Consider the following 18,758-nt stretch of genomic DNA (forward strand, 5'->3'; position numbering starts at 1 on the left):
TCGGAGGGGGGGCTCCCTCGGTGGGATTGTGCCGGCGCTCTAGGACGGGGTTGTTAGGGTCTGAGGAGTGGGTTCCCTGAGGCAGAAGGTGCTGGGGTGCAGGTGGGCTCTCTTGGCTGGGGTCGGGGCCCCGAACTGGCCGAGTGTGAGGGTCCCTTGAGGGGATGGATGGTGGTAGTGGGGCCCAGGGCAGGTCGTGGTTTTCTGAGAGGGCGATGGCTGTGAAACACCTCATGTGTGTGTTTCGGTGTGCGTGAAGGAGGTTGCTGCCCTGCTCCTGGGCAGCCTCCGGTGCGTGTGTGTTGCTGCCCCGCTGCTGGGTGAGCCTCTCGGTTCTTAGGAAAGGCTGAGAGACATAGGCGCACCTTACAGGGATGCGTTATAAAAGGGCTGTGCGAGTGAGCTGGTGCTGGTTGGAGTGAGGACTCTTGAAAATTACAACCTGTGGCAGTTATACCTTAAAACTGTGCTTGGCTAAAAGCTCTGCCGATACAAGGTGTTATCTCGAGCACCTTGCTCTGCTCTGTTGTGCCAAACCAGGGCTCTATGTTCCTGTTTTATGCTCAGTCCGGGTCTGTCTGTGTTCTCCATGGTGTCCCGGGGTTTTGGTAGTTTTCTGTGTGCTGGAACTATGGTAATTGCAGTCTAAACAAATTTTCGGGAGCAAATGATATCCTGGGGCATCTGGGAGTCAATAAACTTTCCCTTGTTGGAAATGCAGGAGCTGTGCATATGCATCTTTTTGGGAGAAGGAAATTGGTAGCTTTCCCAGCCCGTACAAGGGGTGTGTGCTCTACTTTCTTGCAGCTCTAAGCATAAGTGATGGTTGGCATAACCATTTGCACTTGTGGTTTCTTTCTGTGTGAGCGCTTGGGGTTTATTCTCTTCCTGCAGGTAACTGGCCAAGAGTGTGTGGTGGCCTCTCTATAAAGCAGCTGTTGAGTCTGTGCTGAGATTTGTGCCGGCAGTTCCTTTGCCATAGGAAAGGTGAGTAGGATTATTTCCATGTGTTGCTCTAAGGCTTTCTAGCTTAAATGCTTCCGTAAGTGGAGTGATGTTTAAACAACCCTGTGACTGCCAGTTCTTTCTCAATTTGTTTGAAAATGGTGATTCTGCCTAATCTCTTGTATAAGTGAACTGGAGTTTATGATCCCCAGATGATTTTAGGTCTTTGTATGAGTCTTTTTTTAAAATTGTTTTTGGCTAAAAGCACCCAATTAAACATGTGCAAACAGGTGCATCTTTATTGTTGGATCTTGTTTTTTTCTATTGGCTCTTAATTTGGTTTTGTAAATTATGTAATCTGTTCCTGTGGATAATACAATCATTCTGAATGTTGAGGTATCTGCAGAGAGGGAGCTTTTTGTGGGGCTATGTTTTGTGTAGTAGTTCATGCTGTAAACATACTGCAAATTTTGATCATATCTATGGGATGTTGGAGAAAAATCACTTTGGCTTTAGATAGAAATGCCGTCTGATAGTCCTTTTTGTTATAAACCTTGGATTTTTAAATGGTGTAGTTTAGTATTATATCTGATGGGACATAACTCCTGAATCCTAACAATAGTTGATATCTTTACTTAATGTTCAACTGCTTATTTTAAGTGGAAAAAGTGGAACATGCAAGGGATTTTTTCTGAGATGCTCCTTGTCATGCACAAAATTCAGGCCTCCTTTGCATGAACTCACGGAAGACTTTCCTTTGTGTAGTGTGTCATACAATAACTTCACAAAGGCTGTGTGTTAGATGGACCTTTCAGGCATCACACAATCTGCTAGAAGATATTTGGCCAGATTGCAGAAGCTTGAGCAAGTGGTCAGAATTCATCTCTCACTGGGAACAATCCAGAGGTGATGTTGCTTAGTCAACAGGAGCAGAGGAAGGTGCTATTTGACCTTATGAATGTGTCGCAGTCTGTTATGAGGACAAAAAATACACCATTTTGTGCCCATTGCAGAAATCAAAACATTGTTTCTGGTGCCTGAGAATCTGCCATTATAATTCAGAGATGGAAGAGGGAAAAATGAAAGTCAGGAAGGAGATGGAATAATCTGTGAGATCTCTTCTGGATTTGGTGAAATAAGAACTCACTAGTTGTGCATCGCATCCCAGAATAGCTGTGTTTTGGCACTTGAGTGTGGAGGAATGATGGAGGAGGTGGCCTGGGGAAAAATCAAGTGGAGACTGGCATAATTAGCAGGACAGGATGGGGATGTCAGGAAACAAGTTATGCAGAACATGATTATGGTGACATCTCCTTTGAGGAAAGCTAATAAGTTTCTGTGTATTGCCAGTTCCAGTCCTGTGGTCTTCCTCTCCAGCTGCTCTGGCTACGCCTGCTTTCCCTTAGAGCCAGTGTGGGTCTAGGCAGCTGTGATGAGCTTGGGCTCCATGTCTCACCTCTAATAAGCTTGCCAGTGAGGGTGAGATCTGCTTCTCTACCTGGAAGCCTCTGCTGTTGAGGGAGGCTGTGTTTAAGCACTTCAAGGAAATCTGTAGGCAGGAACAGCTTGTACAAATCTGCTACTAATCACTTGGTTAAGTGGGCTAGTTGCAACAAGCTGGGTGGAGGATGATACTTCTCCCATATGAGTGTGGGAAGGAATTTAAAGCCAGGAGACCTCAAAGGTTAAAAAATACTCAGCAGATGCTTGTTTCTTTGGTTGTTTTGATTCTGATAGTTGTCTACTCTTTGCTGCTGTATTGCATTATCTGTAGGATGTTTGATGTATCTGTTTCATGTGTCTCTGTCCAGATGCATCATTATTAGATGTCAGAACAGTTGTCATCTGTGCTAAGCTGCAACCAAAATGGCTAAGTACAGGCTTGTTCTCTTAAGACATGGGGAAGGAGCTTGGAACAAGGAGAATCGTTTCTGCAGCTGGGTGGACCAGAAGCTGAGCAGTGATGGGATAAAGGAAGCTCAGAACTGTGGCAAACACCTTAAAGCGCTGGGCTTTGAGTTTGACCTTGTCTTCACCTCCGTACTCAGTCGCTCTATCCAGACTGCATGGCTCATCCTGGAAGAGATGGGCCAGGAGTGGGTCCCCATCCAGAGTTCCTGGAGACTGAACGAACGTCACTATGGTGCGCTGATTGGTCTCAACAGAGCAGAAATGGCTCTGAATCATGGGGAGGAGCAAGTGAAAATATGGAGGAGAAGCTATGATGTTACTCCACCTCCCATAACTGAATCTCATCCTTACTATGAAGAGATATACAATGATCGCCGGTACAAATGCAGTGATGTCTCCCAGGATAATCTCCCAAAGGCTGAAAGTCTAAAAGATGTGCTTGATAGACTCCTTCCCTATTGGAATGAAAAGATAGTGCCAGAACTGAAAAGTGGCAAAATGATCCTTATCTCTGCTCATGGTAACAGCAGCAGGGCATTGCTGAAGCACGTGGAAGGTAAGGATCTTCCTTTTAGCCTTCACCTCTTCTCCTTACTCAACTGCTTAGAGCTTTACATCTTGTTCTAACATATATTACTTATCTGGGCAATGTAACATTTAATGTCTGTGGTCTTCAAGGAGAAAGTAGAAAGTTGGCCTGTTGGAACAGGAATCAAACTGGAGGATGTGGAAGGGGAGAGAATGTTAGGTTCATGTGATTAAGGTAAGAGCCACATGCTTTCCCCTTGTTTCTCACTGCTCATTTTAAACAACTGTATTCAAACTAACTTTGTGGTTGGTCTAGATAGACAAAAACTCATCAGGCTCTATGTTTTGATTTATTCACTGCTTTCTCAGAAGGACTGAAGTCATAATCTATTCATTAAACAAGCATTGCTACAATGGTGGAATAAAGTGCTTGACTTGGGTTGTGGAAGACATTCTTGACTCTTACTATGACAGCTTTTGAGGCTTTATTCCTGACAAGTTTTTACTTGAAAAAGCTGCTGTGACAGGAAGCTCTGCAGAGAGTAGGTACTTGCTAAAGCTTATGCAAATACTGTATTTTGCCATAAAAGAAAATGCCTACCAATAACCAGCTAAGTTTGTAGCTTAGCATAAGGTTGTGTATTTATTTGAAACTTGAAAAGAATGTGATTTATCTTTAAGTCATTCCTAGATTCTTTCTCCTTGCCTCTTCGTTAATGACATGGCTTCTAGTTTAGGTCCTCCTGATCTGGAAGATGAACTATATTAATTTCTTTGTCTGTGAGTAGAGTAGAATTCAGTGATTATACAAGAATGTATGCAGCCTACTAGAGGTGTAGTTGCAAGAATGTACAGGCTGGATTGTGTCCACCTTTTTTTTTTAATGGACACCCTCTGGTGTGTGTCTTTACAGCTCTGACTCTACTGAGCACTTCTTGCATTCAGGTGTGCTGGAACAGTCAGGACAGCTGATGCTTTAGCAGGAGTCAGAAGCCCAGGGAGTAAGCATGTACAAGTGGCTTCTGGAACCATAAAGGGTGTGAATTTGGGAGTATACATCACTGCTTGGAAGGAGGAGGAAGGCTGGTTTGGCTAGTTCCACTGTTGTGGTCAGGGTGATAGTCCACACTGAAATGATAAAGAATTATGAAAGGAAGAGGGGCAAGGGGATCTGCAATCTATTTTTTTTCCTTGCTACATTTTGATCAGAGAACAGTGTAAGTTAGAGCATCTGCAAAGTTGGTTTTTTTTTTTTTTTTGGGACAGTTTGTAGGTAAAACTCTTCAAGGGCTGCCCACACTCAACCAAAGGAGAATAGAGCTGTGCCTCTTGTCTATCCTACACTATATCTTGTCCCTCCCAGCATGTGCTTCCATAAGGAAGTGTCAGGAATCCTTGGCAGAAGATTTATATACCCCTTTTTTTTCCCTTCTTTTTCCTGGAGCTCCCACCTATGTCTAGCTGGATCTAGGGGTTTCCTTGTCTGCATTACTGACTGTCATTTCGGCTCCAAATGCCTCAAGCAGCAACCCTACATGACTGCTTGGATGTCTTAGACATAGTGATAACTTAATCCTGGAAGCTGTAGCTTGGAAACTTTAAATGACAGGGAATATGAATGTTTTCATTCAGTTTGATCTGATGAAACAATTCAGATTTTTTTCAATGTGAGGCTTAAATTTATTTTCTGAAAGACTTCAGAGTATTCTTGAAGTTACTGTTTTAAAGAGGTGGTTTGTGTTTTTTTTGAAGCACGCCTGCAGTTCTCTGAATGTTTTCCTTGTTACTCATAACTGGTAAAGAGTTTGAAATGCGGATCTGCTTTCTACTTGCACACAAAAGTCATCAGAGAACAGAATGTCAGGCTAACAAGGCTTTGATTGTGGGCTTGGTTTTTGTTCTTGTTTTTTTCAGTGCTCGGAGGGGACCTCATGAAGGTATGTCATATGTCTGTAGAATCTGCCATGGCTTGGATATGAGGACTTAAAAAGTGAAACCCCAGTAGTCTTTCTGAAAGCAGTATCTAACACAGACTGGACCATTTTCTTGTATGCACCTGGAGATGAGAAACAGCAGCTTCTCTGAGATCTTGCTTGCCTGTCCTGATGGGGTCTTTCCCATGGGAGACAGTTCTTCATAAAGTTCTCCAACATGGGACCTCCTCAAGGGCTGCAGTTCTTACTGGGCTGCTTTGGAGTGGGTCCTTTCCATGGGATGCTGTCCTTCAGGAACAGAGTGCTCCAGCATGGATTCCCCCACAGGGTCACAAGGCCTGCCAGCAACCTGCTCCAGCATAGGATCTTCTCTCCACAGGTCCTACCGGGAGCCTGCTCCAGTGTGGGCTTTTTCACAGGTTCCTTTGGGTGCATCCACCTGCTCTCGTGTGGGGTCCTGCATGGGCTGCAGGTGGATCTCTGCTCCAGTGTTAACCTCCATGGGCTGCAACCTGCTTCACCATGGTCTTTACCATGAGCTGTAAGGGAATATCTGCTCTGGTGCTTGCAGCACCTGCTTCCCATCCTTCTTCACTGACCTTGGTGTCTGCATGGTTGTTTCTTTTATGTATTCTCACTCCTCTCTCCAGCTGCAATTGCTGTTGCACGGCAACTTTTTCCCCTTCTTAAATATGTTATCATGGAGGTGCTACCATCACTGTTTAACTTGGCCTTGGCCAGCAGTGGAGTCTCTCTTGGAGCTGGCTTGTACCAGGTCTGTTGGACATAGGGGAAACTTCTAGCAGCTTCTCACAGAGGTCACCCCTGTAGCCCACCTGCTACCAAAGCCTTGTTATGCAAACCTAGTACAGACACAGAACATCTTGGCAGGCATAATGGTGAAACAGATGTAGATAATATGCTGCAGCTGTGGTTGTAGCCTACCCATCATTTTCCTTCTTTCCTTGAAACCTGCTCAGTGGGCTAACAATCTGTAAAGAGTAATAGGCAGATTCTGACACTGTGCCCAGTTCCCTCCTCTACTCTACCTCTGCCAGCCTGCAGGGAGTGCAAAATCTGGCCCTGAATACTTACAATACTATTAGGCTAAAGCTTCAGTATTTTCATTAAGCTTGTAGGAAGGATGCTGTGACCTGATTTGGATCTCAATTACAAAGCACCAGTTCTAGAGCAAGCCCATTGTGGCTGAGTTTATGCATATCATCTTGTGTGTTTTGTTGGATGAATCATCTGGCCTCAGGTGCAGTTGACGTGCAGAGGAAGAGAAGTGTAGCTATTCCCAATAGCTGTTGTGGTTTTTGTGTTGCTCTGACCGTAAGAATTGAAGGAAGGAGCTTGGTAAGAACAGGTGAGAAGGGAGGGAGAAGCTGAGCCAGCCCTTGTAGAAGTTGGCTGTAGATGCTCAAAATCAAGCCCAATGGGATTTGGCCCTGTAGGACTTTCCAAGGTGCAAGTATTTCAAAGAACTTCATAGGCTACCAGGTAAAAGTGAATGCTTAAGTTTGCATAGAGGTTACTGGTCTCTATGTGCTTGATCACCCAGTTCAATTAAATGGAGCATAAGTGAGCTGGGAAAGAATTCTGAATGTGATTTTGAAAGATCTCTGTTGTATTAAGTGCTGTACCAAATTCTTACAATGTTGATGTATCTAAAGGCTTCTTGCTATACAGCTGCTCTTAAGAAGCAGTGTTTAACAGGTAGATGTCCACTTGAGGCTTGTAGCTGCCCAGTCAGCATTTTGTCTGGGGTGCTGAGGAAGGCATCCTGAGTACTCCAGTACTGTCTGTGGAATCTCATGGCTCTAAGTAGGTAGGACTTTAGGTTTTAAACCTTCTTGGGGAAAGACCACTTCTAGTATTGCAGTGCCCTTCAGCAGTGCTGAGACCCAGGCTTTAGAGTTACACAGGAGGGAAGAGCATTGCTTCTTCAATGGTCTTATTTCCCATTGCACCTTGTAGTCAGCAGCTGAGTCCTTGCCCTTATTTCACCCTTCTTTCCTGTGAGATAGGCCAGGGTTGTGACACAGGCCAGCTCAGATGAAATGCAAGAAAAGGTCACTTGGCTATAGTTACAGCACATTAAGTAACTGGATAGCAGTTAGCTTGCACTTGCAACGGCTGGAGTGTAAGATGTGAACTCCTTACTGTCCTCCTAGCCTGAGTGGGGCGTGTTCTGTGTGTATTTTGCCTGCAGCTGAAGAGCTTCTGTGACAAGCCTGATCAGCATCTTGCTTCCTGAAAAACAGAAATACTGTACAAATAAGTAACAGTGCTGAAATAGAGCAATAGGATGCTGTTGTTTCTTTACAGTTTTCACAGCTTGCAGTTCCAGCCTTCTGGCTGCGAGGCAACACTTGTGTATGAGGAAGAGTCTCAAGGAGAAAGCCAATGTGTTTGCTCCAGCTTGTTTATCCTAGAGTGCACTGTTTTGCTTTGTAAATCAACACTAGTTGATGTTGGTGTGGTCACTTTATGTTCTGTAAAAAACAGTAAAATGCAGTTCTGAATGCGTGTAGCTACAGCTAGTTTTGTTTAATTCATCTTTAGAGGAAACCTCTAAATATCCTGGCTACTGACCACATTACGTGGCTTGTCTAAATTCTCCTGTGTGACTTCATCTGCCTTGTGTGTATCTGAATGGTTTAGTCTGGGAGACTGAGTCTGAGAGGTGGGCAGAGCACTTCCTTGGGCCAGTTTCTCTGTGGCTACATGGTGATATGTGTGTGTTGATAAAGTTTAATTTGTTTAAGAATCCTTGAAATAAAAGCTTGGGCAGTTTGGCTGCTTGTTTATAAACCAAGGTCCTTGAGAGTACTGCTTGTTCCTGGTAAATGGACTCAGTGTTTTTCCCATTGATTTCTGTGTGGTTTTAAAATTTTAGATGCCCCTTGGGTGCTTTTCTGTAGGTCTGTGATTCTGCTGCCTACAACAGGTGAATTATTTATCCCTTGTACACAGGGATTGCTTAAACTGGCAGAGTATGACTTTTTTTAATGGACTGACTCAGTATGTAACAAGGTATAAGCCTCTTGCAAGGGTTTGTCTGTTTCTCTTGCTCTTCTGAACCTCAGGGCTAATCTACAGCTGAACCAAGTGCTTAGCCTAATCAAAATAAGAATAGGTCACCGCAAAAGTTGCGTGTTGTATAGCCTCTGAGCAGAGGCATAAAATGCTTCTCACCTTATGATTAGTTCTGTTTTTCTGACCTGTTGTCATCCTGCTGTTGCTAAGGGGCTTGACTTTGTGGGTTTTCTCTGTTAATGTGTCAGCTCTGCCTTTCTACTTAATGTGAAAATCATTGGTAAATTTGCACCCATGTGTTTTGAGAACCATCTGTTTTGTTAGCTGCTCAAGAGGATGTTTTCTCCGTGCACCTTGGTCTAGTTTATATGGTGTCACCATTTTAGAAGCTTGATTGTGTGAATTACTCCAAGCTACTTTGCTTTACAACAGCAGGCTGCTGCTGTGACCTCAGTGCTTCTAAAATAGGGGAGAAAAAAGAAATATTGACATTCCCAATGACACCAGCTTTCTTTTGCCTGGAATTTTTGAGTAGTGTCTTTGTAGTCACTGCTTCTTAATGCAGCTATTTAGACTTTGTGAGGAAATTTACTAGGAGGTTTGGTCTCAAACTTCAGTTGGATGCTTTGGAGGGTTGTGTGTTTAATGTAAAAATAACTAGCAACTTCATTGAGATCAGAGCCCTAGAATATTTTAATTAAGCACAGCTAGGTAAAATAAACTTTCTCCCCGGGTACTTGTTATTTTAATGAAGTGGAAAAATACAGAAAGTTGCTCCAAGTTGGGTAAGTTGGCTTTCTCCCTCTTTTCTTCCCCTTTTCCTCATTTGAAAGTGGAAATGAATATCCTATATCTAGTAATTCTGAGTACAGTATTGTAGGCAAGATGCTATAAAGCTGCTTTTGAAAAATCAGGTGTGTGCCAACAGTGATCCTTACACTGGAAGAACTAAATACTGAATTTCTTTTTTTAAGACAGCTCGTGTGAAACTTTGTGTAGAGAATTTAAGAGGAAAAGTTAACCTTGGTATCCTGCCTTTTTAAAGAGGCGTTTGTACTGGTTGCTTAGCAGAGGCTGTTGCATGTTGAAGTAGCACATGTAGACTTTAATCCTATTTTGTGATGTAGGAGTTGGGAAGATATGGAAGAGAACTTTGTCCTCAATGTGCTGTATTAAAGGAAAGGTATAGTCTCCAGGGCAATTTCTTCCTCTATATTTCACATGCGTAGACTGAAAAATGAAGAAGCTGCCTTCACCTTACTGGGAATTCTCTCCTTTAGCTGTTCCTAAAGCATTAACCAAGCTGTGGTCTAGCTGGGATTTGACCCTTGAGTAGCTGGTGGTGTTGAAGGAGGCTGGAACGTGTCCTTGACTGTTTGAAGACTAGATAATCTCAGATGTAAGGCTGAGCTAGACAGACAATTAGGAAGCTGTTCACTAGCTATAACTGTTCTGTATTTTTTTTTCCTTCCTTTGACAGGCATCTCTGATGAGGACATCATCAACGTTACTCTCCCCACTGGGGTGCCTATACTTCTTGAACTTGATGAGAATCTGCACCCTTTGGGCCCTCACCAGTTTCTGGGCGATCAAGAAGCTATCCAAGCTGCCATCAAAAAAGTGGAAGATCAAGGGAAAGTAAAATCTGCTGAGAAGTAACATCCCACTAACAGCTGTTTTCAAAGTGTGGTAATAAGTGATGATTTATGTATGATGCTAGGTTGCACTGTGTGAAAGTCTCAATTTCAAGCACTAAATATTTGGAAGGGACAGTTGAATCTCAGGTTGGTAGATTAATCTTCTACCTTTCAAAAGCTGGAATTTAAATCTCGGCATGAGGTTATGAAAACTGAAAAAAGAAATTTAGAAATCATTCGGGTAATGGAAACTTGCTCCCAGAACTAGTGCTGAGGGTAGCCCAGTACAAAAATAAAGGGATATGTTATTGGTGTCTACCAATAATCAGTCTTGAACTGCTAAGGGGAAAAGCACCAGCTTACGGAACAAATTAAGTGCAGATTGTTATAGGCACTAAAACTTTCTTGCTGATAAAATGGCTGATTTGACACACTGATTCTTCTGTGTCAGTGGTCATGACAGTTTGTTCTGGATGGAGTTCCTTTGGTCTTTCAGAATTATTTCAGCTGTACAACTCTTTGCCTTTGTTATTTTGAGTCTTCCGAGGACAGTTAATGGTCCAGAGGGAAATTCTGTAGATATGTTCAGACTGTTACAGATACCATAGTTGTCTTTTGCTACTCTATATTCCAATTTTTAAGAAATCAAAAAGGAATCCCTTTTCCTCCACCATCTTTGCAAAGCCTGGTGTGACTGCATTTTGCTGGCTTGCAATAATAGGATTTAACTCAGACTTTAGTCCATGAGCTAAGCCCATGGGTTTCCTACTCAATGTTTAAATTATCACTTAGCTCTTAGTGAGTGACCTGAATAGCTTAGAAACACTTAAGTAACATGTACTAGAGGTTTGATCATCTCTTGGTCAAGTTGTTAGAGTAACTCCCGTTTACCTCAGTAAAACTGGATGTAGGAAAATCTCCCTCGAAGCTTTCCTGAGTTGCAAAGATCTCTTGTTAAATATGTTCCACAGTAATATTACTGTGGCATTTTCTTTATCAGTTTCTCTGGAGGGCTGGAAGAGATGTGTAAGGCATGCAAGGTGTGTTACTGAGTGCACCTCATTCAGCCATCAAAGGTAGGGAAGGATGTTCTACTGTGCCTGAAAGCATTCTCCTGTAAAACTCCTCCCAATCATAGCTTGACTTCTGCCAAGTGTGGCCTTGCTGTTTGACACTAAACTCGAATGGCCACACTGTGTATAGTGTAGCAGGTATGGCAGTTTGTCCTCTTTATGTACGCAAGCATCAGGATAATTCCTCTGCTGAGGACTTGCTATAATGTTACTTGCAAATACCAATCTGTTACTAAAATTTAGATCTGACCCAGTGTTTCAACACCTGAGCATCTGTGTTCTGACCTCACTTACCAACATGGGTGGTACTTGTGTATGCACTGTTTGAGCTGAATGAGTTCTCAGCATGGCTCAGCTACAGATCTCAGGAGAAGTTGATGAGAATTCCCTTGCTATGATGATAGTATAAACTTTTAAAATCCTGGAGTAGCTGCTGCTTTGCAGTGAGCAGCTCTGTAGCTCATTTCATAAGTGTGAGAGGATGTATTTTTCCTTTGAGAGCAGTGTGACAGTGTGGTGTGCCTCTGTCTCCCTGCTATATAGAGGCAGACTTTCCGGGTCTGATGCCAGCTCACATTAGTGTAGCACATACTCCATAAGACATCTTGCTAGATGGTAGTTTCTGGTGCATGAATAATGCTTGGGCTTCTCTTTGGTTTTGTTTTTGTAGCCTGTGCAGTAGAGACAAAGTTACATGTTTCTTTTAAACATAAAGCAGGTAGGCTTCCTCTTGCATTGTGCAAGCAAGGATATTTCAGTATTTTTTGGTTTGTGTTGTTTTGTTTTTTTTCCCCTCTCTGAAATACTGTTAACTACTTCCCTGCTACTTGATTTGACACTGACTTAATCCTTTCTAGGTTTCTAGTTTTCTGTGCATAGAGTAACTGAATCTTAGCTGGTACTTCACAAGTCAGTATTATGAGTTAGATTGTTGATCTGCAAATGTTCACCTGTCAATGCCCTGAGGAGGCACTCAAATATTCAATAATGTGTGAAGTTAATTATCAGGTAAAAATTACTGTAAGCTTATTACCAAGGCAAGCAGAGCCACATTGTCAATGAGAACTGCATGCATCCAGATGTGTGGGCATACAGGCCTTGGCTATCAGTGTCTGTATCCCTTGGGCATTGTGGTATTGTAACGTAGAGCTTCAGGACTGGAGATGTAGCTGGAATGTATTTGGAAATGAACCCAGCTGAACTGGGAGATGTGCTGTCTCTTCCCTTTCTCTCAGACAATTCATGCTCTCTTCTGGAGATGGAGTGGGGAGCAGAAATGGATGAGTGAATATAAAGACCATCATTATTTCTTCTTGCAGCTGAAGGGATGATATTGACTGAAAGCAGCCTTTCAGAGAGTCATGGACAGTAAGAAAAGAGCAGCAGTGTGGTGTTTTTCAGGTGTCACTGTTCCTGCAGTGTTGCTTGAGACATGAATAGTGACAGTGTCTTGGGAAGCTTGACCTCATTTTCTTTGTTTGTGGCTCAGGTTTTGACAGGATTTTTACATGCACATCTGGCAGCAATACCACCTCACAAAAATATCAAATGGAACCAACTGGGGATTTATTGTGCTCTTTAAGATTATTTTAACACCTTGCAATACTTGCTTCTGAATGGCTTTCTAATTAAATTCCTGATTCATAAAATGTGTGTATTCAAGAACAGAAACCAGTTTCCATCACACTGGCATAAGGATGCCTGATCTTCAGACTTGGCTGCATCAGAGGGAGAAATGAGAGTCCTGCTGGTGGCTTTAGAAATCAGTGGCTGGAAAACATTTTCCTGAATTTTGATTGAGTATGCCTCAAAGTCCTATAAGGTAACCCATGTTTCTACAGTGATATTATGGATGTGGCTGATTTGGTTTGTTTATTTTAACTTGTGGTTAGAGCAATAATAGCTCTAGAATCCTTTTGAAAACCTTTGTAAATATGGTGGAGCTGGCAAGTTCTTTATAACCCAATAAATTCACCTGAAATATAATTTAACTTGGCTTTGGTGTTTCTTCCTTCTACTCCCTTCCCATTTGTCTCCTTTCTGGGGCTGATAGGTAAATAAAGCTGTGACCTTCAGGGTCCCCAAACTCATCAAGCAGTCGTTGATCACATATCATGCAGTCAGTGGGGTAAAAATAGTGTTAGAGCAAACACTGCCTCGTGTTTACATGTAAAGAAGCTGGGCTGGAGGGGAATACGTACCTGTTTGAAACTATGGGGGCATTTGCATGGGAACAACAAATGTTCTGGAACAATGGAGCTAAACATGTTCAGTGTTTCCAATGCTTGCTTTTCATTTTAGTAAGAAGCATTTTTTTTGATGGTATGTTTAAAATTGTAGCTTCTGGAGAGAAAGCCAACCCCTTCACCCTCCAAAGTACTCTGGTGTCAAGTGGAGTTGCAACTCTAATGACAAGTGCAAAGAACTGCGAGCTGCTGAAGACTGTTTCTTGTCACTGACTTTCACACAGAAGGCCTGGCGTACTGGGAGGTAGGAGAAGGATCCTAAAAAAGTTGAGCCTTCAGACAGAAATGTGGAAGACACAACTGTATGGCTTAAACAAAACTGAACTGAAGAAACTTTATAAAAAGTTGATATTACTGTGTTGAGAGTGAGAAGGGAACAGAGCAGAGCTGTCCAAGCCATTTGTATGCTGATATTAAAAATACCAAGTTGTATTGGTGTTTTAAGGTGTATTCTCCTTGCCCTTTCTCCCCAGTCACCTTTTGTATTTTGCTCTGCATTGGCTAAATTCTGCTTTAGTTACACCTCAGATTCTTCCCAAGTCACTTCTGCTGTGTCCCATGTTGGGAAAAGATCAGTTAAAGACTGGCTTGGATGAGTCCTCTGTACCTTTGTTTAGAGAAGGTCAGAGTGCAAGGGAGTTTGCTATGGACAGCTTGGTCTGCACAGCCTGAGAAGAGACTGACTAGATCTACCTAGTCACGTTTTCAAAATTTATGCTTGTTTTTGGTTGGTTGTTTTTTTTTTTTTATTGAAACTCTAGTTTATGGTATTGATGGAAGGTGTCTAAGTGCCAGTTGAATACCAAACCAATCCAGCTTTGCCTCCACAAGTTTGCAGTCACTCTGATTCGGAGCTCCCAGTTCTCAAAGTTCATCATAAATGGCACTTGGCAATTGCCTTATCTGTCTTCTGTGCCTGCCACAACATCTCCTCAGCCTTAAATTCCCATGGGCAGGAAAGAAAGTAGATGAATGACAACTCTGCCCAAGAAAGCTGTGAGCTGTGGTAGGAACAGGCTCTCGCAATTCAAATGGAGAGAAGGAACTTGCTTTCAGAGCTGTGCCAAGCAGGTGTTGCTCCCTCTTGTGTTAAGATGGCCAGAGGTTCTGGGGATGGGTGAATACAAACCTGACTTTAGCATTACATAGAGGACAGGCTGGTCATGACAGGGCATTCCTCCCTCCTAGTGCTTTATTAGCTTGTTAGTCAGCTACCATCTTTCCTAGGGCTATTAGAGTAGAATTTAGGAGCAGTGTTGTGTCCTCACTCTACAGAAGGAGGGGAAAAGGAGGAGGAAGCTCCCTGTCCTTGCTCTTTGTTATGCTGACAGAGCAGGGGAGGGCAGCAGATACCAGACTATAGATGATGTTGTGCTGTGTAGTCAAGCTCAGTGCAATAAAGTAGCCTGAAGATGACTTCTGATTGCTGTTCTCAAAAGAAGGGGGCATTGACCCTCAGCTCAGTCACAGATGGCAACATAGATGCTGCAATTACTCTTATCAGGCTCCAGAAAGCAATTGTGGCCCTAATGGGACCCCTGGCATTAGAAGCGCTGTGTCTCCACGCATATGCTTCATTAATAGAGTTGTGTTTTTCCTCAGGTCTCTGCAGGCTTCCTCTTGGCCTGGCATGTAAGCTTGAGCAGTCCCCCATCTTCTGTCCAGCACTAGCATGAAAGAAAACTCCTAGTACATACTAACTAGGTAAAAGAAATTTTCTCCTCTAGAAAAAGCAGTATGAGCCCAATGGCAGGAAGTGCTTAAGTTTTGGTTGCTGTTGGCCTCAGAGGAGCCAAGCAGTACTTTGCTGCCATCTTCCAGGTTGCTCATTTCTAGCCATTAGTAATGAGCAGCACAACAGAATATCATGGAGGACTGATGCTGTCAGAGCTGTTCAGTTGAAGTTTCTCTCTCTTTTGATTGAAGATATTTTTCCTCCTTGTTCCTGGTGCTAGCAGAAGTGCGGCAGAGGAGGAATGTTTATTTGCTATCAATCCTGTGATCTAAATTGAGGATGCTTTGCTAAAGAGTTAAGTACCTATTGAATCCTACTTTCCTGGCAGATGCTTGTCAGGCGCTAAGTAACTAATGTACTATGATTAAAGCTGAGCTACTCATCTAGCTCAGATGTGTGGCTTTCCAGCTGGTCCTAAACTCTGCTGATTGTGCTTTCCAGGATCTGTACAGAAGGCAGTGGTGCTAGCTATGGTAGGAGTGAGCAAGCAAGCATAAAGATCCATAACTATCCCTAAAGACAACAGCAGTTGCTCTTATACAAATGGCAATTGTAGATGGACTTGCAGAAATGCAAATGGACAAGAGGTGGAGCAAGTGCATTGCAGTAAGTATGTGTAGGGAAACAGGAATGATTTTGCAGCACTGTGCATATAGGGATAGTGAAGCATAATTGACTTCTGAAAGGCAACATGTTTCATCTCTGCCAGTGCTGACCTGTGGTTTAGCAAATGGTGCGAAGGTGACTTAGTTCTGGTGGGGAATAAATTGCAGTCATCATACAGGTCACTTGCACTCCTATTTTTGTCTTGCATCAGCAGCTTCACTAGACTAGATAAATCCAATAGGAGTGAGATTGGCTATTTGCAGACAGATATTTTGTCTGCAAAAAACCCAATTAAAAGTCCACAGTGTCCCGGTCAGTGAGCGCACTAATAACTGTGTGTCAGTAAAGGTCAGGGGAAGTTAATGCTGCATGAGAGATGGAGCTCAGCAATGAGCAGATGCCAAATAAATTAAAAAGAATAAATAATTGGAGGGTGCCTTGGGCTTCGGGGATCTGATTTCAGATACTTTTAGTATAATTTTTCCAAAGGACTGTACATTCTTCTTCATCCCCTATTAGAAGCTATGGAAATTTATAAGCATTTTACATGCTTTTGAATTGAGCTTTAAGGTAGACAGACCAGGCCCGGCTCATATATTGAAAAATGCTGACTGATGTGACTTATCCAAATAGTGTGAGTCTGTAGGTGCAGCTGATAGAAAAAGACCACCCCCACCCAGCAAAGCAAATTCCCGGTCTTGAACTGCAAGCCCAAATATCACTGCCTTCCCTAATGTGTTGGTGCGTGTCTTTGTTTAGGCAGTTCTACGGTGGAGTAGGCCTCAGGAGCAGAATGACAGGTGAGACTCTCCAAAGACAGTGATCATTGAGGAAAGAGAGAAGCAGTGCTGTCCAGTCTCTTCCAGCCTGTCCTGTTCTCTCTCTAAGATGGCTTTTCCTTCTGATGTGTCTATCTCACCACCCTGTTTGGTGTCATCAGCAGACTTGGTGAAGGTGCTTTCAGTTGCATCATCCAGATCATTTATGGAAGTGCTGAACAGTGTGGGGCTCAGTATCGATGCCTGGGGGACCTTACTTGTGATACGCTGCCAGTCTGAGTAAAAACCATTGATCAGTCCTCAGAGTTTGGCCTGTAAGCCAATGACCTACTCATCTTGCAGACCAACTATCCAATCTGAATCTTGCTAAGTTGTCTAAGGGAAGGCTGTGGAAACAGTGTTGAATGCTTTGCTGAAATCCAGGTAAGCAACATCCATTGCTCAAGATCTAGGTCCAGATTCCAACCTGGTTCTAACAAATATTCCAGAAAATGTGCATAGATTCTTTTAATAGATACACCAAGCTGCTTTGAAATGATAAAGTCTTATGACTGAGAAAGACTTAGAACAAAGCAACAAAACCCACCCAAAAAAACCCCTGGGGTCCTCCTTTAAAAAAAGGAGAAAGGAGGACCCTGTGAACTACTGACTGACTACTGTCAGCCTCACCTCTGTGCCTGGGAAGTTCATGGAACAGATCCTCCTAAAAGCTGTGCTGAGGCACATGGAGGACAGGGAGATGATCTGAGACAGCCAGAATGGCTTTACTAGGGGCAAGTCCTGCCTGACCAACCTAGTGGCTTTCTACAATGGGGTAACTGCATCACTGGACAAGGAAGAGCTATGGATGTCAACTCTCCGGACTTCTGCAAGGGCTTTGACACAGTTCCCCTCAACATCCTTCTCTCTAAATTGGAGAGGTATGGATTTGATGGCTGCACTGTTTAGTGGATAAGGAATTGGTTGGATGCTTGCATCCAGAGGGTAGTGGTCAGCAGCTCGATGTCCAGCTGAAGGTGGGTGACAAGTGGTGTCCCTCAAGGGTCTGTACTGGCATCAGGGCTGTTTAATATCTTCACTAATTATATTGACAGTGAGATTGAGGACACTCTCAGCAAGTTTGCAGATTACACCAAGCTGAGTGGTGCAGAGGGTTGGGACGTCACCCAGAAGGACCTGGACAATTTGCAGAAGTGGGCCCACGTGGACCTCATGAGGTTCAACAACGCCAGGTGTAAGGTCTTGCACCTGGGTAGGAACAGTCCTTGTTATCAGTACAGGATGGAGGATTATGTGATAGAGAGCAGCTCTGTGGAAAAGGAATGAGGGGTTCTGGTGGATGAAAAGTTGGACATGAGCTAACAATGTATGCTTGCAGCCCAGAAGGTCAGTCACATCCTGGGCTGTATCAAAAGAAGTGTGGTCAGCAAAACAAGAGAGGTGATTCTGCCCCTCTACTCTGCTCTCATGAGACCTCATCTGAAGTACTGCATCTAGTTTTGGAGCCCTCAACAAAAGGACATAAACCTGTTGGAGTGGGTCCAGAGGAGGGCCACAAAAATGATCTGAGGGTTGGAGCACCTTTCCTATGAGGCCAGGCTGAGAGAGTTGGGGCTGTTCAGCCTGGAGAAGAGAAGGCTGCAGGGAGAACTCAGAGAGGACTTGCAGTACCTGAAAGGGGCCTAAAAGAAAGCTGGAAGTGACTGTTTACAAGGGTGTGTAGTGATAGGACAAGGGGCAATGGTTTTAAACTAGAGCAGGGTAGATTTAGATTAGACATTAGGAAGAAGTCCTTTACTGTGAGGGTGGTTGATCACTGGAACAGGTTGCCCAGTGAGGTGGTAGAGGCCCCATCCCTGGAGATATTCGAGGTCAGGCTTGATGGGGCTCTGAGCAACCTGATTTAGTTAAAGATGTCCCTGCTCACTGCAGAGAGGTTGGACTAGATGACCTTTAAATGTCCTTTCCAAATCAATGCATTCTATGATTCTGACTACTTATCCTGTAAATCCATTCTGTGTATACACTCGACACCTCCTGTTACAGCCTGTCTTCTGCTACTACTAATTCTAATCTGAAATTGTATGTGCTGGGATTAGGCCTACAACCTGCATGTTGTCCCTGTGGTGCAAATCTGCTGGAGAGCAACCTGGGTAGCCGTGGAAATTAACATATAAACTCCATCCTGGGTTTAAGTGAACCATTTTGCTTGTTAGCATAGTAGCCAAAGGTAAATATCATCACTTTGTGCTTGATAATATGTGTCATTTGCCATGTTCATGAAATCAGCAGTAGAATCACAGAATCACACAGAATCACAGA

At 43.3% G+C, this 18,758-nt stretch overlaps 1 protein-coding gene across 1 annotated transcript; it reads left to right on the plus strand.

The window, feature by feature from the left end:
• Positions 1 to 2,811: 2,811 nt before the first annotated feature.
• Positions 2,812 to 10,199, plus strand: BPGM (2,3-bisphosphoglycerate mutase). Its single transcript, XM_010194242.1, has 2 exons — positions 2,812 to 3,412; positions 9,841 to 10,199. The coding sequence occupies exons 1-2, from the start codon at positions 2,812 to 2,814 to the stop codon at positions 10,017 to 10,019; spliced, it is 780 nt and encodes a 259-aa protein (XP_010192544.1). The 3' UTR covers positions 10,020 to 10,199.
• The last annotated feature ends 8,559 nt before the right edge of the window (positions 10,200 to 18,758 follow it).

The sequence above is a fragment of the Mesitornis unicolor genome, unplaced genomic scaffold, assembly GCF_000695765.1.
Source record: "Mesitornis unicolor isolate BGI_N332 unplaced genomic scaffold, ASM69576v1 scaffold3421, whole genome shotgun sequence".
NCBI lineage: Eukaryota > Metazoa > Chordata > Aves > Mesitornithiformes > Mesitornithidae > Mesitornis > Mesitornis unicolor.

Excerpts from the sequence above, each read along its gene's own strand:
- BPGM (XM_010194242.1), top strand. The coding sequence starts at position 2,812 with ATGGCTAAGTACAGGCTTGTTCTCTTAAGACATGGGGAAGGAGCTTGG. Across the intron at positions 3,413-9,840 it reads ATTGCTGAAGCACGTGGAAG|GCATCTCTGATGAGGACATC; the intron begins GTAAGGATCTTC and ends TTCCTTTGACAG.